Source organism: Mucor velutinosus (assembly GCF_035048745.1).
Source record: "Mucor velutinosus strain NIH1002 chromosome Unknown tig00001544, whole genome shotgun sequence".
Lineage (NCBI taxonomy): Eukaryota > Fungi > Mucoromycota > Mucoromycetes > Mucorales > Mucoraceae > Mucor > Mucor velutinosus.
The window spans coordinates 197,935-223,687 of NW_027041908.1; the positions used below are offsets into that span (position 1 = coordinate 197,935).

The 25,753-nt window shown below is 40.1% G+C and overlaps 9 protein-coding genes across 9 annotated transcripts; 4 read left to right on the forward strand and 5 right to left on the reverse strand.

Annotated features, from left to right (window-relative positions):
* Positions 1–81: 81 nt before the first annotated feature.
* Positions 82–1,525, reverse strand: ATC70_005382 (uncharacterized protein; the record flags this gene model as incomplete). Its single annotated transcript, XM_064824673.1, has 5 exons — positions 82–282; positions 343–604; positions 655–975; positions 1,070–1,309; positions 1,368–1,525. The coding sequence occupies 5 exons, from the start codon at positions 1,523–1,525 to the stop codon at positions 82–84; spliced, it is 1,182 nt and encodes a 393-aa protein (XP_064680050.1).
* Positions 1,526–4,038: 2,513 nt separating this feature from the next.
* On the reverse strand, positions 4,039–7,180 carry ATC70_005383 (Endoglucanase; the record flags this gene model as incomplete). The annotated part of the gene is made up of 8 exons (XM_064824674.1): positions 4,039–4,367; positions 4,457–4,599; positions 4,675–5,059; positions 5,138–5,261; positions 5,327–5,617; positions 5,707–6,438; positions 6,551–7,008; positions 7,135–7,180. 8 exons carry the CDS (start codon positions 7,178–7,180, stop codon positions 4,039–4,041), a joined length of 2,508 nt encoding a protein of 835 aa, XP_064680051.1.
* Positions 7,181–9,324: 2,144 nt separating this feature from the next.
* Positions 9,325–10,600, forward strand: ATC70_005384 (uncharacterized protein; the record flags this gene model as incomplete). Its single annotated transcript, XM_064824675.1, has 8 exons — positions 9,325–9,545; positions 9,613–9,796; positions 9,860–9,867; positions 9,927–10,034; positions 10,100–10,110; positions 10,173–10,232; positions 10,302–10,407; positions 10,486–10,600. The coding sequence occupies 8 exons, from the start codon at positions 9,325–9,327 to the stop codon at positions 10,598–10,600; spliced, it is 813 nt and encodes a 270-aa protein (XP_064680052.1).
* Positions 10,601–11,910: 1,310 nt separating this feature from the next.
* HMG1_1 (3-hydroxy-3-methylglutaryl-coenzyme A (HMG-CoA) reductase isozyme) lies at positions 11,911–13,071 on the forward strand (the record flags this gene model as incomplete). Its single annotated transcript, XM_064824676.1, has 2 exons — positions 11,911–12,906; positions 12,964–13,071. The coding sequence occupies 2 exons, from the start codon at positions 11,911–11,913 to the stop codon at positions 13,069–13,071; spliced, it is 1,104 nt and encodes a 367-aa protein (XP_064680053.1).
* A 50-nt stretch (positions 13,072–13,121) lies between these two features.
* ATC70_005386 (uncharacterized protein) lies at positions 13,122–14,635 on the reverse strand (the record flags this gene model as incomplete). The annotated part of the gene is made up of 7 exons (XM_064824677.1): positions 13,122–13,163; positions 13,227–13,751; positions 13,812–14,012; positions 14,066–14,182; positions 14,238–14,375; positions 14,445–14,567; positions 14,624–14,635. 7 exons carry the CDS (start codon positions 14,633–14,635, stop codon positions 13,122–13,124), a joined length of 1,158 nt encoding a protein of 385 aa, XP_064680054.1.
* Positions 14,636–14,717: 82 nt separating this feature from the next.
* Positions 14,718–14,867, reverse strand: ATC70_005387 (uncharacterized protein; the record flags this gene model as incomplete). Its single annotated transcript, XM_064824678.1, has 1 exon — positions 14,718–14,867. One exon carries the CDS (start codon positions 14,865–14,867, stop codon positions 14,718–14,720), a length of 150 nt encoding a protein of 49 aa, XP_064680055.1.
* A 597-nt stretch (positions 14,868–15,464) lies between these two features.
* Positions 15,465–17,307, reverse strand: ATC70_005388 (uncharacterized protein; the record flags this gene model as incomplete). The annotated part of the gene is made up of 4 exons (XM_064824679.1): positions 15,465–16,585; positions 16,642–16,782; positions 16,845–17,019; positions 17,092–17,307. 4 exons carry the CDS (start codon positions 17,305–17,307, stop codon positions 15,465–15,467), a joined length of 1,653 nt encoding a protein of 550 aa, XP_064680056.1.
* Positions 17,308–19,457: 2,150 nt separating this feature from the next.
* On the forward strand, positions 19,458–20,780 carry ARO7 (chorismate mutase aro7; the record flags this gene model as incomplete). Its single annotated transcript, XM_064824680.1, has 5 exons — positions 19,458–19,567; positions 19,646–19,818; positions 19,907–20,004; positions 20,061–20,353; positions 20,417–20,780. 5 exons carry the CDS (start codon positions 19,458–19,460, stop codon positions 20,778–20,780), a joined length of 1,038 nt encoding a protein of 345 aa, XP_064680057.1.
* Positions 20,781–21,702: 922 nt separating this feature from the next.
* Positions 21,703–24,888, forward strand: ATC70_005390 (uncharacterized protein; the record flags this gene model as incomplete). Its single annotated transcript, XM_064824681.1, has 10 exons — positions 21,703–22,247; positions 22,302–22,408; positions 22,461–22,931; positions 22,986–23,568; positions 23,624–23,742; positions 23,805–23,934; positions 23,992–24,157; positions 24,219–24,373; positions 24,432–24,505; positions 24,563–24,888. The coding sequence occupies 10 exons, from the start codon at positions 21,703–21,705 to the stop codon at positions 24,886–24,888; spliced, it is 2,676 nt and encodes an 891-aa protein (XP_064680058.1).
* Between the last annotated feature and the right edge of the window lie 865 nt (positions 24,889–25,753).

Sequence of the window (25,753 nt, forward strand, 5' to 3'; positions counted from 1 at the left end):
ATTTTTTTAATTGATGTGATTAGCAAAGGGTGAATTTTCATGTGATACGTGAGGGGAGGAGGGAGGGGGGGGGGAATATAGTTAGTCAATGTCCATGCGATCTTCTTGACGCTGGAGATGGTGGTTTACAAGTCGTGCTTGAATGTTCTTCATGTTGGGAACGCCAACCTCTGTCTTGTCTTCATTGTTTGTAGCAGTATTTGTAGTGGTAGCTGCCACAGAAGTATCTGTAAGCAGAGACACTTGATTTGTCACATTGGAGCATCGATAGAAACCACAGCCCTATCAAGCGAATCAGTTCGAGGTGATCTCCCCAATGCATAGCCATACATCAAAACCTACATCTGCCCAAGATGATCTACATGCCCAACAAAAGCAGAATCCACAATAAGAACAATCGACCTTGTTGCATCCTTCATCTCGGTTGATCATGATGGAACAGTTGGGACATCGACGACTGTTGGCTAATTTCCATTCTACTGTCTCCTTGATGTCTTGGGCTGTTGCCTTGTCTGTAGCCATTCTTTTCATGTGTTGCTCGCAGTCTAAGCCTGGGTGTGCATCGTAGCCACAATGCAAGCAGACCATAGTATGGCAGCTAGTGCTATAATAAAGTATCAATACACCCATTGCCTTGATAAACAACATTCGTACCAGTTCATGCGTGGAAAGTTACTAATGTGTGCGAATTGCAATGACTTCCAGACATCTGGTTCGACGCAGAAATTGTTGATGAATTCTTGTGAAATGTTGTGGGCAAATCGCTTTGCGGTGTGGCTGATATGGTGCTTTTCAAATGTCAAGACGTCCTGCATGATGTTTTTGTAGAGAATCAGGAGCTTGGAGTCTGACCAGTCTTGACGTTTGTAGATGGTGATCCAGCGCTTGACGGCAATGTGATCTGTGTGATTCTTGTGGGAATCACCGTGGTAGCAAGAAAATAACATGGACTCCATGATATCACAGAACAATCTACTATTAACAAGATGCATTGTGAGCACACACACACACACACATCAATGGCGTCTCTGTCTCTCTCTCTGTCTCTACTCCCCCTCCATAGACTTACTTTGACTGCATCAATTGGTTTCTGTTGGCATTGTACACACAGGGCGTTATTTCATCTTGGCAGTGAGGACATGCTCGAGTGTAGCTTCTGTAAGGCTTGTTGAATCTGTCGTACGTGTCGGTAACCTTTCGAGGCACATACTGTGTCCATTCATGCTTTGGTATCTGTTCATTGCAAACAGGACACCTGATAGGAGTCACACTCAAGCCCCATGATGATTTAACTACTTCGACAATGTATCTAAAAAGGATGATGGTTATATAAACATATATGTGGAATAGATGCTTATCACAAGTACTTTTGGAAGCAATCTAAACAATATTGATCTCGACAGAACTCTAAACAGAAATCAAGATGTGCATCAAAACAAATAGAACATCTGTTCATAAAGTGCTCCATCTCATCTTGTTCGCCAAACGAGCTACTAGCTACACTGGAGTCTTCGGATTCGTACATGGATTGTGTTTAGAGAGAGATATAAGCGTTGAAATCAGAGAGTGAAAAAGGGATGAAGTTTGTAAAAAGAGAGATTGGTTTGAAAGAAGAAGAAAAAAAAAAGGGAAAGGGAAAGGGAAAAAAAGAATTGCAATGCTCGTATCAAATATACAATACCATTACATGACCTTGTGACGTTATGTGTTGATAAATACAACAACTGATAACTGGAAAAAGATCATCACTTGCATGGCGTATTATACATGCTATTTGCGATTATTGACAGCTTGAATAGTTTGTTTCGATCCTTCTTTTATAGTAAGACAGACGCAAAGATAGAGTATGGCAAAATAATGTAAACCGAGAAATAGTCATCATTGACACTCATTCCATAACTGATAGCTGCGCAGATCAATGCTGTCGTTTCCACTGCATGAAAAGTTGTATTACACACACGAGAGGAGGCTTGCCATCTGAAAGTCCGGTTCGGGATTTAATTTAATTTTTTTTCGTATAGAGTGTATGGGGGGGGGGGGAGAGGGGGAGCGTGCCTGAATGTTTGAAATGATCATTGATCCAACAAGGCCATATAATGATACATTTTCCTTAGGTACTATAGGCACATGATGCTTGAGCGGCTATATGTCAACATTAAAAGTCGATCATGAACCTTGTTGCACTTGTGTATGTCGATATGGTGAGGTTACTATGTCAATGCAAATATTGGAATTGCTCCATTCATTGATATACCCTGAAAGCAATTTACATGATTGCTGGCCAAGGATGCAACAATGACCGTCTGTTTGATTAGATCCAATTTTTTGGTTGTGTATTATATATATATATATATATATTCATAGTTTTTTTTTTATAAAAAAAAAATTGAATGATTGACGCTTACCCTGAATAATAGGTAGGTTTGAGTGGCTACTACTGCTCATGCTGCTGAATGGCCAAGTACACCAATACTTGGTATGGATCTGCTCTGTATTAGCAAGTGAGATGCAATTGAAAAATAAGCAAAAAGCCAAGTAAACCCATTCGAGGTCTGTGAATTTACATTTGATGCACTTTTGATGTGGCAAGTTTAAATGGTCAGATCTAAATAAACCACTACTTTAAATCGTGTAATCATTGTGGGTAGATAGTATAGTTTGATATAGCACCAAGTTTCATATTTTTACTAATGTGGTTCTTCCAAATTGCCTATATATACAATCAGGGCATTAGCGTCTTATGTAGTAATGGTTGAATAAAGTGAACAAACTTTACATGCCGCATAACAATTCGCCTTTCTAGTAGCATTTTTCAGTGATTAAATATACTAGATATGGATATAAACAGCATAAACACCAACATCCAATTATACTAAGCTGCATTACTTTTTTAATTTGTAATCCTATTTCTGATGAGCTCCAAAACCACGATTGAAACCTTCATATTTTAGAAAGCCCATGATGTTGCCAGCCAGAGTATTTAAAACTCAGACATACATCCATGATTCCAGAGTGGACGAATTTGATAAGATTTCGACTTGATTAAGCTATTCTGTAAGATTCGACCATAAAAATGCGACAATCACCTAGTACTTTCTAATGCATTCTTGGGCTGCTTTTCGAGGCGGATCTAAAGATACCCATAATCAGACATGTTTTGAATAAGCTGATTGAGCAATTTTGGAAAATATAAAATGAGGTTTTTGGTGGAAATACCAAGATTTTGCATATCAGGATCTCGCAAACAAGGTTTCAGGGGTTGCCCTGGATCGATAGCAACATTTTGATCTAATATATACCATAGTGAATGTCTTTTTTTTGGGGGGTCAAAAAGGAGATTGTTTGATTTTTGATGAAAATCATGAGTGGTACCTCTGGTATTTAGTCGATTTTTGACGATCCCAAAAAAAGTTGAGCAAAGATATAAGCAAGTAAGTGCTAGTTGAGAGCAATTGTTTGGCGCTATTCTGGATGTCTGAAACGACTTCTAACTCGAGAAGTTACGGATCAAGTGCACCCAAATTGCGCTGCGGCTGTCATTCTCTCCAGTAGTAGCTGCTGTTGCAAGTATGCTATATACCCGTATATGCAGTATTGTTATTGATACAGATGTGGTACACGGTAAAAGAGTCAGATTCACAACAGTTACAGAATGCCTATAACGGGCTTTCACATCGTAAATCAAACATTGAAAAAAAAAAGTGAATCAAAGTGTACAGTGATAGGATTGCTTGCTGTGGCGTGTCAATGACCCTGATGAATCGACAAGGAGACCATCTTCATGTTATAGCATGTTTCTTCAAAAACAAAAGGTATTCTTCTAGAAAATCTCTAAATAACGTACACATTACGTATAGCGTCTTCTCAGAAACACGTACATTTCTGCAGCATGCAACAACAACAAAAGAGTCTAGATTTTGTTTGCAATGTATAAATAACTTTATTATATGATTAGTTTGAGCGTAATATTGTGTAAAATGCGTATAAATATGATTTCTAATAAGTTTGAGTGTGTGTATAAACATTTTTTTTTTTTTTTTAGAATAAATAGATAGATTGAGTCATCGGTAGTGTCGATACTGGATCACACACACAATCCACTCCATCAGCTGTAACCGCGTAAGTTTCTGGATCTACAGTAATCTTTGGCATGGCACTATTATGCTTCATGTCCTTCTTGGTTACATTTCGACAGTTCTTGACGGGTTCAATCCGCTTTCTTAGTTTATATGAATCGATTTTGCCGTTATCAATAGACACTTGTGAGACAAATAGCATACAGCTCTTGGACAGACTGGATGGGAATGAGCCATACATGGGCCTGGAAATAATAGGCTCTGTGGTTGAGATGGAGCCATTGGCATCACCTAATAATAAAAGTCAATCAGTATCTTGGTGTGTACATTGCATTGTAAAAAAAAAAAAAAAAAAAAAAAAAAGCCTGCCGTATATTTACCCATTTGGCCCCAAACGATAATGCCTCCCTTTAAAATGAGCTCTGGCTTACTACCAAAGAATGCAGGCGAAAATGCAACAAGATCTGCTACTTTGCCAACTTCAATGGAACCAACCAAATGACTGATACCATGAGCCAGTGCTCTACCATGATTGCGTTAGTGGCTATAGTCCCAATACCTTTTTTTTTTTTTTTTTAAAAAAAAAAGAGATGCTTACACGTTGATTGTATATTTTGCAATGTAGCGCTTGATTCTAAAGTTATCGTCAAGCTGGCCTTCGTCTTCCGGTAGTTTGCCTCGCTGTTGCTTCATTTTATGTGCAGTCTTCCATGTTCTCAATACAACTTCGCCTACGCGACCCATAGCCTGGCAGTCAGAACTGATCATACTAATAGCGCCGATATCGTGCAACACATCTTCAGCAGCAATCGTCTCTGCTCGAATACGACTCTCTGCAAACGCGACATCCTCTGGAATTGTCTTTGATAAATGATGGCATACCATCAACATGTCAATGTGTTCATCCAGTGTGTTGGCAGTGAAAGGTCGAGTAGGGTTGGTGGAAGAGGGCAATACATTGGGTTCAGAGCACACGCTGATGACTTGTAGAAAAAAAAAGAGAAGCATGGTCAATCAAAATGAAAAACTCACGCTACCGCACCCAGCCTGTATATACTTACTATCAGGGGCATGTCCGCCTCCAGCACCCTCACTGTGGTATGTGTGAATAGTTCTCCCCTTGAAAGCGCCAATAGTCGATTCAACAAAGCCAGCTTCGTTCAATGTATCCGTGTGAATAGTAGTCTATGTTCAATGTTTAATTATACATACACATCATGCAGTATATGCTGCAATGCGTCTAATTTTACCTGCACATCAAATTTATCACATACTTCCATGCATGCATCAATTGCTGCAGGAGTAGCGCCCCAGTCTTCGTGAATCTTCAGGCCTAGACAACCAGCTTCGATCTGCTCTTCCAATGGCTCCTTGGAAGCACAGCAGCCTTTGCCGGTAAAACCGAAATTAAGGGGAATATCATCTGTTGCCTGCATCATCATCTCAATATGATGATTTCCGGGTGTACACGTTGTTGCGTTTGTGCCTGTGTTGGGTCCAGTACCACCTCCAATCAAGGTCGTGATGCCACTAGCCAATGCCTAGTAATGTGACAAAAAGTATTATTGTTCGCCTTTTTTGTACATTATGAATTTGTGCATAGTTACACCAGATAGGGACGACAACATACCTCATAACACATTTGAGGGCAAATATAGTGAACATGAGAATCAATAGCGCCCGCAGTGAAGATCAAGCCCTCGCCTGCCAATGCCTCAGTACCAGCGCCCACAATCATGCCAGGAGTAACATTGTCCATCATATCAGGATTGCCTGATTTACCAATACCGACAATAATGCCCTTTTTAATACCAATATCAGCCTTGTAAATACCAGTGTAGTCGAAAATCATGGCGTTTGTAATGACCAGATCCAAAATCTCGTTGTCGCAAGCATCTGTTGCTTGACCCATGCCTTCTCTCAGTACTTTTCCGCCGCCAAACTTGCATTCATCGCCATACAATGTGAAATCATGCTCGATGCGAGCCCATAGATTTGTATCTCCTAATCGGACTAAATCCCCTGTGGTAGGGCCGTAGTGGCAAATATAATAGTCGCGCTCCAGTTGATATGGAGGTGCATTGGGTAAGAGTGGCGTGTTGGCATCATGCATGAATCCCAGGGATACCAGGTTGTTGATAATTTCAGGAAGCTTAATCATATCCACAGGTCCAGAGGCGAGGTTGTTGCCACCCGAGATGATTTTGTTGCCTCCAATCTCGACTAATGTTACCGTTTTGAAATCTCCAGGCTCAAAACGAATGGCAGAACCAGCAGGAATATCCAAGCGCATACCATAAGCAAGTGCACGGTTAAAGTTTAGGAATTTGTTTGCTTCAATAAAGTGGAAATGAGAGCCAACCTATGAGTCCCATGTTTGTGAGGAGAGAAAGAGAGAGAGAGAGAGAGAGAGAGAGAGAGAGAGCGCGTGAGTAATAAGTCGAGTTTTGCCATGTGTGTATAACACGCTGTACCTGAATTGCCCGATCTCCAAAATTAGTTACGGTGAGGGATAGTCTCTTTCTGTCGACATTGAGCTGAATTGGACCACCCACACCGATAACTGCACCAGGAGCATCTTCACGAGATCTAGGAGAAGGTAACTCAAACTTGGATTCGTCTGGAATTGGATAGAATGAGCCATACAAGGCCAATTCAATATTGCCATTATCAGTACAGATGGGATCATGGACAGTGACGAGATAGGTGCCATCAGGAAATGTGCCTTCGATTTGCACTTCCTTGACCATATCCATGACATCTGGCAATACATGTCTTCTGCCCAACATTTGCTTTCCTAGATCCATCAATTGAGACACAGAATAGCAGCCATCTCGCATTAATTCCAGTAACTGAGATGATAAAAGTGCGATTGTTTCCACATAATTCAGCTTTACACCTCGAGCTAATCGTTTCTGAGCCAGTGCTCCAACTATTATAATTTTCCCAAAATAATGATTTAATAAACTTTTGCTAAACCAATTTTAGAATTAAGCAAAGCACACACAGAGCAAATGCGTTTGTTTGTGAGTGAGTGGTGGTGGCTGATTTGATTTACCTTGAGATAGCAATAGTTTGTCTAATTCACGAGGAATTAACTTCATTTCTTTTTGGTACTGAAATAAGAGTGCGAGTGAGAAAAGAAAAGAAAAAAAAGTGGAAAAGAGAGAAGAAAAACAAAAAGAGAGAACAAGGTGAAAAACTCCTCCTTTGTTGGTGCTCCTCCTCCATCCTCCCCATGGATTGCAACATGCTATTATGAGATTTGGGAATTAAGGATTCCCGATGACGGCGAGCTTTTATCGGAGCGTATGTTTACGACTGGAAGGTATATTTTAATTGTTTATAGTCGCACATTGCAATCATGACCCTACATTTAGATCTGTTTCCCGTTTATGGAAGATTTCTTAGAAGTTCCTGTCAAAATTGGCAGTTGGTTGGTTTAGAGGAGTTATTTCATCTCCGGTTTGTATGACCCTAAACGAACAAACACCGTGAGTTGATAAGAAAAACTCGCATAAGAGTCTTGTATGTTTTTAGAAAAACAGTGTCGCACAATTCAAGAAAAGAGTGTCGTATATATATATATAATTGTTTATTAAATAGGATGGCCTGCAAGGCAGCCATCAAAACGTCTAGTGCAATAGCGCGCAAACCCTTCAAAAGATGGCTGGGCAACTTGGTTGCTAGCGTCTGCAATTATTTGGGGAATAGTATCTTTTTTTTGAGTATATACTCTCTTTTTTTTTTTTTTTTTTTTTTACGCTACTCTTAACAACAGACCAAAATTGTTCTATTGGGTTGAGTTCTGGAGAGTAAGGTGGCAAGTAAATGCACTTGTAGCCACGCTCTTTGATCATCTCACCAATTATTTTACCTGTATGTATGGGGAAATTTGTCCATCTCAGCAAGAACGTCTTTAATAAAATTGACATAGTGGTTGGTTACTACCGTGTCCTTTGTTTGCTGCTTTCTACCACCGGCTAGCTTTGTTTTCTTTGAAGGTGGCATGGACTTTCTCAAGCTGATTTTAATCAAGCCTTTAGCAGAAATGGCATCCAAGATGGAAATTGAATTGGCCCTAGCCGTAAGCACTTTGACTTTGACAGCCTCCAGTGATGCCATGGCCTGTTTTCAATAAGGTTAGATAATGGCAATTGCTATTAATTGGAAAGAGACGGAAGACTTCTTGGTGGTATTTATCGTTTTCTTAGAAAAATATCCAAGGCGGCACAAGTCTCAGGCAAGCATGAACTTGCTATCGGTGGGCTCTGCAGTCTTTGCTTCTCCATAGTGGTTCAGGTTTGTTGGTGATCGATGAGGGTGTTCTGTTTGCTCTCGGTGCTGCTTATAGTACACTTTGGAAGAATTATCGCTTACATTAACTATTTTTTTTTTTTTTTTTTTTGGATGGAAATTGTTTCTTTATCGTGAAAGCTTGGGCAGCCGTCAACAAAGCTAAAGATACGTAGATATCATTCTACAAAAGAAGAAAATCTAATTCGATCCACTTGAGAAGTTTATTTATGTTGATTAAATATTTATCATTATTGATCCAACTTGCCCGTATATTGTAGTATCGCCCGTCTTGCAAGATTCAACGCCACAGTCGCACCTCAACCTAGAGATGCATTCGGTAAAGTTCACTCTTTCAAAGGTATGCTGATCCCTACGAGATTATCCTTAGTCGGGTCCTTGTCCTATCTCATGTATAAACATATCCATTTCTTGATCTGCTGGAATATTCAATTCTTGCATATGCAGACATTTTGCCAGCAAAAAGGTGAAAGCATGCCTTCCAGCTTTTGAATGTCTGTATCGAACCCATGATCATACATTTTTCAAATGTATGAGTCATGGTTCAGGCATGCCACTAGCCGTATTCTGACTTCAAGAAGGTTTGTGCTGTTTATAGAATTGAGAATGATCGTGGTAAAAAGCACAAAACAAAGAGGCGTGTAGGTTGTTGACGGCAGACATTGCTAATGTTTGGATGGGACCTCTCTCACTCTCTCACACACACACACACTCTCTCTCTCTCTTCATTCTCGTGTCCTAAAGGAGTAAATGGTTCAAACGTGTAACCCCAGCTTGAATCGCAGACCCGGGCGTATTACGGAACTGAGAATTATATTTAAAGTGTATTTTAATATGTCTGTGAGAAAATACCATATCATCTAGATCGCGTTTCAGTTGGCATATTTTCCCTTTTTCTCTTGTCTATTAAACAAACTTGATTATCAACAACATGGCTCAAACTTGTCGCTTCGAAGAACATCCTTCATCTAATACCGCTGCTGCTCACGATCATGGTGATGGACATGTCCATAGTCATGCTGGTCATGATGCTCACGACCATGGACACACTCACGAGCAAATGGATTCCCCTGGTTTGTATCAAGAACGTCCCAAGGCCATCTACAAGAACCGTGATTGGAACGAAAGAGCTTTCACTGTTGGCATTGGAGGGTAAGTTTGACTTGTTGTCACAGATGCAACACGCAGTGTCTCATCTCGTTGTGTTGGTGTCAATTAGTCCTGTTGGTTCTGGAAAGACTGCATTGATGCTGGCTTTGTGTCAACGCCTTCGTGACAAATACTCGCTCGCTGCCGTCACCAACGATATCTTTACCAAGGAAGATACTGAATTCTTGATTCGCAATGCTGCTTTGCCTGATGATCGTATCGCTGCTATTGAAACTGGTGGTTGTCCTCATGCTGTAAGTGGCTGATGTTGTATTTGATTGCATTGGTATTCATCATTCTGCCCTTTTTCTTTGTAGGCTATTCGGTAAATGCTCGCTCATCTTGGCTTTATACAAAAAAAAAAATTACTAACAATTTACACAGTGAAGATGTCTCAGCCAACTTGAACGCCTTGGAAACCCTTCATAGCAAATTCAATACACAATTGTTGTTGATTGAATCTGGTGGCGATAATTTGGCTGCCAATTATAGGTAAGCCTTTGATCCACAGAATTATAGACTGTATAAAACCTAATCTTTATTTTCTATTTGTGTAGCCGAGAATTAGGTATTTTCTTCCGTTATCTTATCTATATGAAAACAAATGTTCCTAACCCATGATACAATTAGCGGACTATATCATTTACGTGATTGATGTTGCTGGTGGCGATAAGGTCCCTAGAAAGGGAGGTAAGGATAGAATGCACTCATATTAAGCTTTTTTGACGTTTTACTTATATGTTTCATACCACAAAAAAGGCCCTGGTATCACTCAGAGTGATTTGCTGATTATCAACAAGACAGATTTGGCTCCCATCATTGGTGCTGATCTTGATGTTATGGCCCGTGATGCAAAGAAAATGAGGTACGAGTATATATATATATGTAGCTTCGAGGGGTGGGGGGGATCATTGATACTCACTTTTTTTTTGTCACAAAACAGAGGCGATGGACCTACAGTTTTCGCTCAAGTCAAGAATGGCGTTGCTATGGATGAGATCATTTCTCTTATTTTGGGTGAATGGCGCGCTAGTGGTGCCGCTAAGGAATCTTCTTAATTTTCTAGGACATAGAAATTGATTATAAATAAAAAAAAAACACAACATTGTACAAATATACATTCGAAAATGTGCTTTCGTTTGATGATGGAATAGGGTACGCATTGATGCAATGATTGAGGTATGACAATTTTTTTGCCGGTTGTGTGCAGCAATTGATGAATTTTATCGTTATAACACTGACTTTGATCCACAGAAACTGTGAATTACTCTCAATACAAGATTTGATTCGACGCAGTCTTTTGAATCCTTGCTTCTTCAGATTTCAAACTTGAGTCTGGTATTCTGCCAGAAATTTGATAGTGGTTTTCATGGTTTTGTTTGAAATTTCAGATACGCATAATGAGTTGCCAATTTCAAGTGATTAATAGATGCTTGAAAAAAAAAAAAAAAAAAAAAAAGAGTGTGTCTTTTATCCTCTGTTATACGCGACAATACTTCATCTAGGCTTATATAGGTATTGAATTTGATAGGATTTTGGTTGATTATCGTCAGGCACAGAAACAATAGACTCTGTGGTGTCGCCAGCCAAGTAGACTTGGATTTTATTCATCTCATGGACAACTTTCGACTACTCGGCTTTGTACAGTTCATTATATGGCTCGCAGAAGAACATACACATGGTATCCAATGTCGATCTAGCTTCATGAGCATTTCAACAAGGATCGATGAATACTAGCCGGAATTCACCTACATCTAGTCGAGTTGATACGATTCAGCTATAATCCGGACAAGACCATATATATACGGTGGATTGACCCTTAAAAGTTTACATAAGCTTCTCATTTTATATTCATTGTAGACTCACGACTATCCGTTCTTCGTTTGATAAATATCAGAAAACAACGTTCGCGCCTTTTTCGTTGACATTGCAATCAAAATGTCAAAGCTTAATCATTGCCGCGACTTCTTGTTCCTATCTCGACGCGCCAATATGCAATACTCTACATCTGCGAGCACCCATAGGATGATGGCATAATTCAATTGTGACACAGAAAGAAAAAAAAAATGCATAGAGCGATCGTCTCTTTTTTTATCTGATGGCTTCGTGACAACACCAAAAGACATAGCCCAAACGACGCTATTTATTGAAACAAAGGTTATTACAGATTTTGCTATCGCATTAGGTAACAAGGATGGCCGACCGAGCAGAAATTAGCTGATGATGATCTTTGATTAAAATGTACATTTATGGCATTTTAAACATGGCTATGGCGTCATGGCATTGAGCGTTTTGTCCGTTATAAAGCGAAGCGGGAAAAGGTTGGATTTTCTATCTTTTTTCAATTTCTCGTCAACACATTTATAGCATGACCTCTCAAGCATTACCAGTTTACGTCTCTGGCTATACCAACGACAAGAGCGTGGGCATCTACCAGTACAGCTTCAACCCCTCCACTGGCATCTTGACTCCCAAAGGATTAGCCGCTGAATCAGTCAACCCTTCTTATTTCACGTTGCATACCAGTAATCAACATTTATATGCTACGAATGAAGTGGGAGAATACAAGGGCCAAAAGACAGGTTATGTATCCGCCTATACGCGCAACAAAGAGACAGGCGAGTTGACGCTTGTCAATGAACAACCTTCTGGTGGCCAAGATCCTTGTCACGCTACTGTGGATGCTACTGGAAGCTATCTGTTGGTGGCCAACTACTCTGGTGGCTCTGCAAGCGTCATTCCTATCAAGAGTCCCGGCGCACCTGAATCTACCTTGGGCGACATCATCTCTAATCCTGTTCACGGTGAGAAGTATCAAGCTACATTGGGTGTTCCCGATCGTCAAGAGAAGCCTCACGTCCATTCCATTGATTTGGACCCCATTGCTCAACATTACGCCTTCTGTAATGATCTCGGCTGTGATGTTCTTGTTACTTACAAGTTTGACCGTAACAACACGGGTGCACTCTCCAACCACTCCACCTTTGAGTTCCCCAAGGGAGCGGGTCCTCGCCATCTCAAGTTTGCTCCTAATCACAATAACTTTTGTTATGTCGTGTCTGAACTCTCCAACGATGTGTATATGCTTGAATTCAATTTCCATCAAGGTAAATTCTACAAGGTGCAGCAAATCCATGCTTTACCAGAGGATTGGCGAGGCGAGAATTTAGGGTCTGAAATCGATATTTCACCCAATGGTAAATTCTTGTACGTGTCTATGCGAGGTTACGATGCCATTACTATCTTTGAAGTGGATGAAAGAACGGGTAAGCTTCGCTTGGTAGGTTATCAGCATACCGGCGGCAAGCATCCTCGCCATTTCACTTTTGATCCCACTGGATCGTTCATTTTGGTTGGAAATAAGGTTGGTATAGACAACACATGAAATTAGATGTATGGACGTCTGACTGATTGTTTGCAGGACTCGGATAATATCGTTGTATTTAAAGTCGACCCCAAGACTGGCTCATTGTCCCAAGTATCCAGCGTCGATCATGTCCAACCCACCTGCATTAAATTCTGGGCTTAATGTCATTAGGAAAAGAAAAAAAAAAAGTGTTTATTTAACGAGTAATAAATTTATGATTGGAATCCAAGGAGTTCCTGCATGCGTTGTTGTGTCTATTGAAAGAACCCGCGTTAATAGCAAGCCAAATGCATCACGTAAAATGTACCAATACTTGCCTTTGTTGTTAAATAATGGAACACAGCCTCCTTCATCCAAGGTTGCTTATAAAAGTCGGTCTGTCTCATCTCCTCTAAGTTGACTTTACTTTCGCCCAAAATGACCTCTAAATCTCTAGCTTGACTTGCGATCCACTTGTTGATGAATTCAACTGGTTCCTTGGAGAATTGCATCAAGAAATCGCGCTTAATCTTACTGTTGTTGATACTTTGCACGCACTGAACAATTTTATCATCCAATGCCACGATTTCCTTTTGTGTCAGAGACGAGGAGACAATGTGCATCATCTTTTGTCGAACAACGCTGTCTAATTCTACATCGATATCGAAGGCTTTTGATGATTGATGTAATGGCTTATCGACGCGGATGGTGTATTCAATCACGACTGGATCAGGTCGACTCAAATGCTGTGTGATGAGTTCGGGAAGTTGGGAAAAATGGAGTTGAGGATATCCAAAAATTTGGCCCAAACGGTTGTCGCAATGAATAACACGCTTGTCCTCTTGATCTTGAAGTTTGTGATTCTGCAACAAAATCAAAAAATCAATGAATGCGCTCCTGAGAAAGAATGTATTATCACTTACTTTGCAATAGTTCCAGATGCCCATCACAATTTGTGGTTTCGTCTCCATCTTGACATCTAATAAATCAGCCAATGCAGGGCTCAACTTGAATTTCTGTGGGTTGGATTCAAGATGGATGATGATCTTGGCCTTGACATTGACATCGCCCTTTCGCTTGATCTCAATTGCATCAAAATCAGATGTATTGGGTTGTTTTTGCCACTAGTAAATGGTTGAATAAAAACAAGATTTGTGCCAGCAGCCATTCTTTTTACCTCAATCAGATTTCCTTCTGGATATAATTGGGGGTCTCTTTCTAATTCCACAACCACAGAGCGAAAGAACGAGGTGAGTTTTTGAGCAGGCTGTGCTGATTTTGCAGGAGCAGCAGGCTAAAATCGACATTGTCAGTGTATACATGCGTTGGGTCCATGCTATTCATCTTACATTCAACAATCTTCCTTCAATCTTGAGTGTCCAACTGGGCACACTTCCGTTATTCAGGTCAAAGGCGTTTTCATCATCCATGGTGAATGACTGATCTGAGGTGGTGTTGGAAATGAAAAGACGTAGAGTGCGATGTACCTGGTGAAAAAAAAAAAAAAAAAAAATCGTTGAGTGGGGTTCATTTCATCAGTGGATTATGGACGCTACCTTTGTTGGCTTTCCTAGGGCTTCTTGAATATCTAAACGCTTTCTCATAATGGTTGCATCCAACTTCTTTTCAAATTCTACGAGATCTGTGTATAATTTGGACTCTGGCACAAAGGATTCAATCTATATACAACACATAGTTTAGTGGGCCATCCAGGCTTCTTCAGTGAGATTATTACCTTGGGAGGCATGTTTTTATCGGTAGGTCTCTTCTTTCTAGGGGGGGGGGGGGTTGTTTAACTTGATAAATCCAACATCAAAAACACGTATTACTCACTTGATGTGTTTTGTGAGTGTATCAGCTTCGCTGGGTCTTTTTCTAAACTGCATTGAATTTGATGGAATGCCTTGAGGAGGAAGCATGCCTCCTGGTTGTGGCATGTTGCCTGGATGTTGTTGATACACGTGAGGTTGAGATTGCATCTCGTTTGAATTTAGAGAGAAAAAATGTAGAGAGAGAGAGAGAGAGAGAAAAAGACGGGTTGGATTGACGTTCAAATGTTGCAGCCTTTTACTTTACGCCCATCGACGTCACAGTGTAAACTGCATGTTTGGCGATACGATGAATAAAGAAAGCCAAGTAGAGGACATTAGAGTTATTCTAAGCATATAGCCAATGTGTAAGCGAGACACCATATTATATTTAAAACTTCAGACAATGACTCAATTGACCTATTGTGAGCACACTGCATGGCACCAGCATCTGACACCCCAGATGAAATGGCCACAGTTATCCAGCTAAGCTGAATGTTCCACCATGATTCAGGACATCAGCTGTTTCTTTGGAATCCTAGCCATCAGTATCGAAATACAATTAGCTAGTGAAGCGCACGGATCTTGACCAGAAAGGCTTCTCTTGTAGATAAACACAAGTTGAATTGAGCCATTTGAGTCGCTCAGCTAGTCCTCAACAGACGAGCAAACTTATAATTTACGTGGTAAAGAAAATCTTTTAAGCGTTGACATGTTGTCTGCAACATTACGTCTATAATTTATTGTTCTGTAATAAGTATATGTTGTCTAATTTTTCTTTACTTTTGCAGACGTGCTGTTCAAATGCAACGTAATATACTTGACTATGGTAGTGATGACCCACAGACTAAGGCCAACGACAATCAACAGACCACCGTAGAGGTCTAAATCATGGGATTTGAGGTAGCTCATACGTTGGTCAGCGCTCTGACGATGCTTCAAAAGACCATTTTCGTGCGTATAAGCAACCTCTTCAATCAAATCTGCACCTTTGGCAACACCACGTCTTGAATGGATCTGGACCAAAGCCTGATACTTGTTTACGTTCTTTGTGATTTCACCATCTTCATCATCCAAGATTTGACGGAACAATTCAACAGCTTGAGGCACAGTGAAATCGTTCTTCAAAATACCACCCAATTTACCACGTTCAATCAACAAGGCATTTCCTGGTTGATCACCAAAAAAGGGGAACATGACCATACGCGTACCTGAATACATGGATTCATACCAAGAACCGAGACCGCCGTGAGAGACAAACAATTGAGTGGAAGGGTGCTGAAGCACGGCAGTTTGAGGCGCCCATTTGATCACACGAGCATGAGGGCTCTTTTGACTAAACATGTCTTGTACATTGTAGGTTGTGTTTGAAGAAGTTGTGATGGTATCTGGAAAGAAGCCTGCGGCATGAACAGATGCCCAAAGAAGCCCATCCAATCTTCCTTGCTCAATGCTCTCTAGCAAGCCGCTCAAGATGAGGTGGATGTCCTTTTCAACAGGCGTTGCCATTTGACCAAATGCAACGTAAGCCACACGCTCATGGGCATCCAGGTATTCTTTGAGATCTTCAGTTAAAGGTTGATACGTTTTAGGGATGATGGGGCCAACGTACTCAACGAGAGGTCCCAGAGGTCTTGGAGCAGAGAAGCCATTCAGTGAGTTGATCAGCTTTAATGAGTTCTTCCACGTTTCACTTGGCTCTTGTATTTTGGCAGGGATACCCAATGCACGTTTTCTCTCTGCCAATTGATTGAGATGAGGTAAAATGTAATACAACTCCATCATGGGAACAAAGAATTTGTTGGTAAAACGAGTTGCAAAAGACTGGAATTCAGTAGTGAAATCGACCATAGTTGTCAGCTTGTTGTTGATATAAGTAGCTCCACCATCTAATCCGAAGGGTCAGCAAAGCACTGCTTCATGCCAATTGACAAAGTGCGTATACCTTTTGTTATCGGAAGCGTCGATGTAACAATATATGGAATGCGCAACATATCAGCCGCACTGTAGCAAGCATCAGAAAAGTGGTCGCAAATAGCCAGATCAATATCGTTGCTCTCAAAAAACTTCTTTGCAGCCTCGAAGTCTATATTGGTGGGATACATGAGCCAAATGGATTCTGGGGTTCATTAAAGTACATTACCATACCTCTTTCAAAATTGGCGTACATGTATTCGAATCCCTTGCCCATAAATTTGACGGTATCTTTTGTTGTCCCCTTCAGTTCTCTAGTATATTGAGCCGTGTCACTCACATCCACCCCTTCACCAACACTAATTGTATTCACATAAGGACTTGATCTACCCAATCTAGTGAATTCATCCTGAATAGGACAAAAAGAAAAGGGGCAATCAATGTAAAGAAAAGGATCAAAGAGATTGTGCATTTTACTTACCACCGTGAGGAAAGTAAAGTTATGGCCTCTCATACCGAGCTCATTGCCAATGTTCAGCATCCAGGTCATATGGGATGCACCACCAAATGGAGCAAAAAAGGCAATATTCTTTGAAGCATGCTTTTGTTGAAAGGTTGGCTCCAATTCGACTGCACCAACACAAGCTTGTTGAACAATCACACTTGCTGCAAACAGCAAAATGGCAGTATATTTCATTGTAACAAGAACGTCAGAGACGGGATCAAACCTGTCTTCTGTACCAACCTCTCTTTTATATACTCCAGGAATAGCACTAGCAGTCGGAAACAGGGCCGGTAAACGGATAAATTGCGGGCGATCATCCGAAATTAAAAATGAAATTGTATAGATGAATCTAAACCTTTAAGGAAAGCCCACTCTTGATAATGGAAAGATATCGAGCTTACCGCCCTGTTTTTAAACAACAAGTATACCGTCATTGTCGCTTTTGGTTGTTTGGCAAATGTCACATCCCAGAGGATTAAAAAAAAAAGTAAGTATTTGCAGTGCTCATCGGGATAAACGCTCACCGAGATACATGTTTGTTTGGCATTGAAGCGCAGCACAAGAAGACACAAAACGAGCGGAATGTTTTTGTTTGAAATCAAAACATTTGCATCAACAATATCCAGCAAAGCATAGGTAATCCTTGAGGGTATCATGATGCAATAGCAAAGCATGCCTTGTTTTAAAATCTTGCTCTTGTATCATCGATCAATCTAATGTTTGTAACCTATATCAAACCTTACTCAGGGTAGGTTTATGAGCAGATGGGAGCCATAGATCTTAGTCTATCGGAGAAGTTGCATTGACAAATTAGATTCAAAGGGGAAATGTTTCCAGAATAGGCCAGCCGTCAATGATAACCCTATCATGCATAGAGTTCTTTTGAGCAAGATAGGGACCCATATACTACGCACTTTTAAAGCAATGTGAAAGAGGCTTTATCCTCAGTCTAGCACAGAAAGTGACAAATACTACAGTTTAAATATCTGGAGTGCATCATTTTGCGAGATCCAATTCCTTTTTATATTTCGTTTGTCCATGTAAAGAGCACTTCATGGTAGATAAGTCTTCTTAGACAATTGGTGCATCCAACATACAAATTAAATGTATCCGCTTATTTCCCCTAACTTCGATTCTAAGTATATTATGACAAGAAAGATATAATTTACCCAACAGCTATAGTACGTTTCATTTCGAAACACCTTCTCATGAGCGTCGAATAATCAAATACCTTTATGAATTAGAGAAACATTGATTTTGCCACCAACCACCACAGCTATAGCATGTTTAAACTTCGACATTTTTTTTTTTTTTTTTACTTCTCAAGACTGGATAGATTCTGTTCAAAAACGACTTGATTGATCTACTTTGTCGAATTCGACTATGCAAAATGTGATAATCATTACATCCTTCCTTAAGCTTTCTGAAAGTACTTTTCAATGCGCATCTAATGGTACCAAGTAAAATATATGTTTTAAATAAACTTATTGAATAATCTACGAAAATATGAAAAGAGATTTCTGGCCAAAATGTCAAAATTTTGCATACCAAGGTGCCACAAAAGTGGTTGTAGGGGTTGCCCTAGATCGATAGCCACATTTTGATCTAATATATACCATAGTGAAAGTCTTTTTTTTTGGGGGGTCAAAAAGGCGATTGTTTCATTTTTGGTGAAAATCATGAGTGGGTACCTCATGGTATCTGGCCGATTTTTGACGATCTCAAAAAAGGTGAACAAACGTGTTGGGAAGTTAGTGCTAGTTGAACGTAACTGCAGGCTGTTAATATGGCGGTTTAAAAAAGACTTTAAACACGAGAAATCACGGTCCAAATGCAACCAGATTTCGTCGTGTTTCGTGTGTTTTGGAGTAGGAAGGGGCAATGTAAATATGTTTGCCGATATATGAATTGGCTTTACATTGTACAGATGTAAAGCATCGTAAAAGGGTCAGATCCACAGCAGCTGCAAAGTTTTTTTTTTTTTTTATAAAGGGCTTCTCACGTAGTAATAAAAGAGGTTTAAATGTGATAATTTAGTATACATTGGGTGGGGCTGCCAATACACATTGAATTGATAATAAAGTATATAGTTACATTGATTTCCTAACATCCGAACTCTTCCAAGCAATTGAACTTCCAGCAAAATCATCAGTCTGTGCGACAAGGGAAATTCAGTCTGCAATCACCGGGTTTCAGTTTTCAGTGCACATAAAAAAAAAAAAGGTGCGTGCATATATTTAAACACCTAAAGTATTCCGGTTTTTGATTTCTTCTCTTCCCTTTCTTTTTTCTTCTTCCAACGTATACACAAACCATATAGCGAAAAAAAAACAGAACATCTTATGATTACAATTCTACCATCCAAAGTGAAATTGCTTCACTTTCCAAGATCGCATTTACCACATGTCACACATGCCATTGTTAAGTCTTGCTTTTTCCAAGACACATCAGAGTGAGTGGAGCGATAAATCAAATCAGATTCTAATCCATCTCTAACCAATTTTTTTTTTAAAAAAATTCACATGTATAGCTCCCATTATTTCTTTTCGTTTACAGAAAACGCTTATGAAATCTCAATTGTAGCTAGCAAAGAGATCATCGACAACGACTTTATACCCTCATTGATGATGGCTCAATGCCATGATATGCGTTCCTCTAGTGATTGTTATCGTGTATTGCAAGTAGATGATGAAGGTGGACAAGGTACACAATTTAGGAATTTAAACGCTAAAAAAAAAGTTACTCAACCTTACTCATCGGGGTTTATTGGGTTATTCCATGGTCTGTATAGATTCCAGTGGTAAGCGTATCAGTGATCTCTCAGGTCCATTGGCTCAGGGGAAATTCTCTATCTTTTACATGTCGACCTATCAGACTGATTTTGTATTGGTATGTATTTCAAGAGGGAACCAAGGTGTCGTATGCTAAATGGTATTGAGAAACAGATCAAGGAAAGAAGATTAAGACAAGCCGTACAGCTGTTACAGCAACATGATTTCGAGTTTGATCTGGACTCTGTGGATCACTATTTGGGAGGTTCACCGCCTCCCATGCCTACCTCTGACAATAGACTATCCATGGAAAGTGATGCTTCTCTGATACTGGAGGAAGACTTTGAGAAATCCGTCTTGTCAGATGAACTTCAATGTGTAGGATTGAATCCGCATTATCGTTCGGAATGGGCCATGACAGTACTCAAAATTTTATCATATCCTGAATTGATTTCAGCAGACGGAAGGTAAAAAAAAAAAGGTAAAACACAAGGCACGATAGGCAATGACTAACATGCAATTCCTCACAGCCAAGAAGATACCCGATTCTTTTCATATACAGCATCAAGTGATGGGATCTCACTTATCGCAAATCAAAAAATATTGGATTTATTCGAACAGGACGCAATTTTCCAAGACGAGGAATCTCAAACCTATCGTGTCATACAGGTCAATTTAGCTGGATCTAATTTGGATCGTTGCGGTATCGTCTGGTCGATCTCTCACCCATTAGCTGCTGAGGCTCACATCAATTTGCTGTATCTCAGTACATTCAAAAGCGCTAATGTCTTGGTGTCTTCCGACGATCTTGGAAAAGCAGAAGCCATTCTTGCAGATGACTTGAAGGTTATCAGAAGCATGCTTGCTGAAGTTGTTTTGGAGCCGACCTTATAACACCAAATGTTACACACACACACACACACAGGCAGACATCACACCCCTTCATATAAATGACCTCTAGTTTTTAAAAAAAAAAAACCATCTATTTACCCACTAATAAAACTTCTTGTTGAGCAATGAGCGTAATCATCATGGTGAGTCAGCCTCAGTTATGGACATAACAAATAGTACTGAATAAGGACGAGCATTGTTTCTAATGTAAAGAATAAAAGATTTAAGCGTGCAAGGCAAAACGCTCAGAATCAAATGTCTGTAGCATCTACAAACATACACTTTGCAATAGATGAAATAATCATAGCAGTTACCTTCAGCAGATAAACATGTCCACAGATCTTTGTTGCTTAGATGGTAACAGGTAGCACCATCTCCACGAAATAGGATACCCCAGTTTCCACTACTGATGAGATAAGCTAATATAAAAAGTATCGGCCAGAGATAAGATAACTCTCACTTTCAGTCAGGTTGACTCTCAGCTGGCAAGGGTAATAGGTATCATGGCTCTGACAGCGCGTGTTTACGACAGTAATGCATGGCCGCAAGCTGAACGCTTTTCTTTGAGATACCATGATGAACGCCAGCTTGCAGCAGATCAAATATTGAAGCGTCCATATGTATAGAGATCAATGTTAAATATGTAAAATAATCTAAAGCAATGTAATGGATGTTGGCAAATTAAGCGTGCACACTGTGAGATACATTGAGCAATTTCTGAGAGAAAAACAGCTTAATTGATTCCATTGCTATGTATGCGTTGAGCCAAATGATAATTGTCTACAGTCACCACAAAGAATTATGGAGTGTCACTTTATAATACATGCATTTCAACCAGTCACTTTGCATCCTCTTTCTTTCCAGTTAAAATACGCTTTGACAAACATCAAAATACAAGCTTGTCCAAAAACATATAAACAGCATCATGTCCACTATACCTCATCTTGTGGAGCGTCTTGAGCAACTAGACAAATCTGCAACATCGCCAGACACACAATTAGATAACGTCCTTGAATGCCTCTCATTGCCTATAGAATGGTTAAACGAAGCACCTACACTTGTCAATCAGTCAGCATGGAAGCAGCACGTATGGCATGTTTTCAAAGAAATAGTCCCTCAGTGGACATTTGCATTGAACAGCTCAACACACAGGCATTTGATACAGGGTACATTGTACCTAACATCACTCAGTGACAGTATCCAGGTCGCCATGGCACGCATTAGTTTGCCTATACTGCTCGAGTGCCTGGCAATCACACATCAACAAGATGCCACTCTAGATACATTGGAGATGTATTCCAACTCACTTAGATTTCTGATGAAATTGACGCAACTGTATGGACAGTACATCTCTCGCAACGATGTGCGGTTCTTTTGTTCTTTGATCTGCTCCATACCAGGACATCTGGTCAATGCATTCGGCATACAAAGCATACACTACAACAGGGATGTGGAGTGGTATACAGACAGGTATAGATGTTATAGCAAACACTAGCGAAGCAAGGCTCATGTATTTGATTGTAGAAAGTTTTATGCAAACTTGAGTCGACAATGCGCAGACCATATGACAGAGACATCATTGGTTTTTACTCAAGAATTGTTGGGTAAGATTGTCAGACAAGGCTATGAAGGTATACATGACAGCATGTAGAGTACAAACCAGTTGATTAACACCCTTACAAGGCATCGTCATTGAATCCATCTACTCGTCATCTACGAGAAGCAGCCCCCGCTGGGCAGATGTATTTGAACAAATAGAGATCATCGCTTCTCCTGATCAAGTCATTCGGCCCGTGTTAGCGTATGCCAAGCAGACCCTTCTACCCAAATTCAACAACGCCATCTCGTCCGTCGCTAAAAACGTTTCGCATCTGCTTTTTGGAAATCCATGCAACAATGATAGACAACTCCAACGAAAGGAACGTATTCAGGGGTTTTTAAACATGGCTATATTCAGACTCGTTCAATCCAGCTGGGCGGACGACAAGCTAGCTAGATTAGTGGTGACAGTTGCCATCTTGGCAGAGGGAGGTTATGGTGAGGATACAGTGACAGATTCCGCTCGATTGATGATAGTGAATTATGCGAAACGTGCCATTCAAACTTGGTCAGATCCTGTGTTTCTCAAACATGGAAGCAGTCGGGAAAAATACTGTAAGGCTTTGTATCAAAGATGATGTATAATGATGTGCTCATCATACTCGCTAGATATGACGGCTGTTATTTTGTCGTTGATTTCCTACTTGGATGTCCCAACTGTACAAGTTACAATCATGACGGAGACCCACTTGTTGAACAGTGTATCTCAGTATTTTGCCAGTGGAGACGCTGCAACAGCACGAATTGGAGCAGTAATGGCTGAAGCAGTATCGTACAAAATTGACAAGGAAAAACCTTTACACACAACATTACTAGACGGACAAGATAGACTTGTTGAATTAAAGGGCCTTGTATTGTTAAGAGATGCACTCGATAAGGATGCAGTGGCGGATCTATCAACGGAGGCAGAAAAGGATGCACCCGAAAAAGAGGATCTTGATAGAGACGATTTTGCAGATGGAGATGAGGATGAGGATGAATTAGATCCGGACGCAGCATTTGATATAGGCAAGCTTGCAATGATCAGGTTCAGATTGATTTGCTCATGTTTTGATGTAGATTCTCAACAGAGTGACTCGGACAAGGACGATGATGATGAGGAAGAATTTCAAGCGTACCTCATGGAAGACGAATCAGAAGATGAAGGGCTCAAGAAGGAGGGATCTTCAAAGAAGCAGCACAAGAAACCAGTGTACAGTAGCAGTTGAGTATTCGCATCTGTGCCTTAAATTGATTATGTAAGCTAGGTTTATTCGAGATCTCATTCGATGCTTGCAAGACAAGAATGATCCTTTGAAACTAGAGATTGGTTTAAATGCAGCGGAAGATGTTATCCGCCGAAAAACTGGGGCTGGAACAGAGCTAAGTAAAGGAAAATCTCCACTCTTCTTGTGTGATTCACGCTGAAACATGATGTTGGAACAATAGGCGAATCATCGATAGTATTGGCAAAGTATATCATCTCGTTCCCAGAAACATATGAAATTGAAAATTACCAGACGCTGCAAAGAAACGCACTAGTGGCACTAATGACAGCTGTACCAGAAACTGTCTGTGGGTAAATTATTAACTGAATGGATAATCATTAGAGTGCATGAGTAACTGAATTTATCAGGTTTATCATTGATGAAATGTATAACCGAGATACATCGGATGGACAAAAGCAGTTGATATTGGGGTCGATTTCGTTAGCAGTGAGAGAATTGGCTGGCTGGTCAACCGCGACGGCAGCAGATCCAATAGTAGCAACAGCAGATCCAGCAATAGCAAATCGCACCAATGTAAGATCAGGGCTTTTCTCAGTGTTGGGATGGGAAATTAAACTTTATTCCATTGACACAGACATCCAAGCAACTTGGAACACCCATCTTTGTATCCAAGAAAATGACATTGCAGGAACCCAAGCGATACAAGAATCGATTGTCAGGATTAGCAGGTTCAGTTTTCTTTTTCCCATTGTTAGTTGGCTGGTGGGAAGGCACACAAGGCCTCATAAAGTAAGAAAGACCGTCATTCGAGCCATGTTCGTGCCATATATTAACATGTAACGAACAGGTATTGGATTGGAAACAATGCGCTTTTGACGGAAAGATTCATCATGACACTGAACATCATTCTCCATAGTGCCAGTAAGTTTTTGAAAATGTTCTATAAATCCAAATTGTAAAATGAACGCATCACTATAGCAAATACGCCTGACAAGAGAAAGATCGTCAAAGAGTATTTCCAATTCGTATCTTCCATGAAATATGCATCCATTTCCACGCACACTGTCAGCATCAAGAGGGCCATGTTGTTGGGCATTGATACCATCATCAGCGTATGCTATTCAGGGCAGGAAGTGTTGCTGTATCAAGACTATCAAAATGAACTCTACGACACCAAGCAGTGGCTGGAGGATGTGCTGGAGCAGGCAGATGAACCTGAATTGCATGATTTGACCGTTGGCATTGTAGTTAAATTGTCTCAAATTGCATTGACAGCAACAAATGCACTGGTGACACAGAATTAGATGATGGCTAATCTTTACTAATTAGAGTTCTCATGTCCCGGGACAATTTTGTAAATTAAGGTTCATTTTTCCAAACAATAAATGTCTTGTGTAATGATACGTAACATTCACATGAGTTCGATGTAGGGCCACTGATCATTTTCTTTACACGTGTGTCTGCTGAATGGTTCGCTATGAGTCAAACATGGATATCGCTGCTTGGGAGCAAACAAACAATGACTCAAACACATTTGTGGCAGATCCTGAAAAAAAAAAATAGGAAAGAGGGGAATGGAACCCCATGGCACACTATTTTGTTTTAACCAGTTGGGTGTAATGAATCATCATTACTATCGGCTATTAACGGAATGATCGGAATACACTCAGTTCCAAATAGTGGTTTTATTGCACAGACAATAGAAAATGAATACAATTGTGCTTACAAGCAGCCATTATCCGTACTCGAGTGCTGATGCTGATCAATTACAGACTAATCAAGGCCATGTTTGTTGCTTTACTTTTTGCCATGTTGCAAATTACAAATATAAATTACATTCAGGGTAGCACAAATAGAACTTCCAATTGATTCTCCCATCAACTTTAGAAAGAAACCTAAAAAAAAATCTTTTTGCCTGGTGTATATAAACCCAATGAAATCATGACCCTTTTGCTTCAGCTTTGCCATCTTTTCTTCTTGTTTTCTTCTTTTTCTTTTTTTTTTTTTTTTTCTTACGTGTTTGATGAATGCATGATCAAATCCTTTATTTTTATGATTGATCAATCTTAAAAATACACTACAAATCACCACAAACCAACCCCACTCTATTAACCATTATTTAACAACAAAAACCTTTAACTATTTAATCTAACCCCAAATCTAAACAGC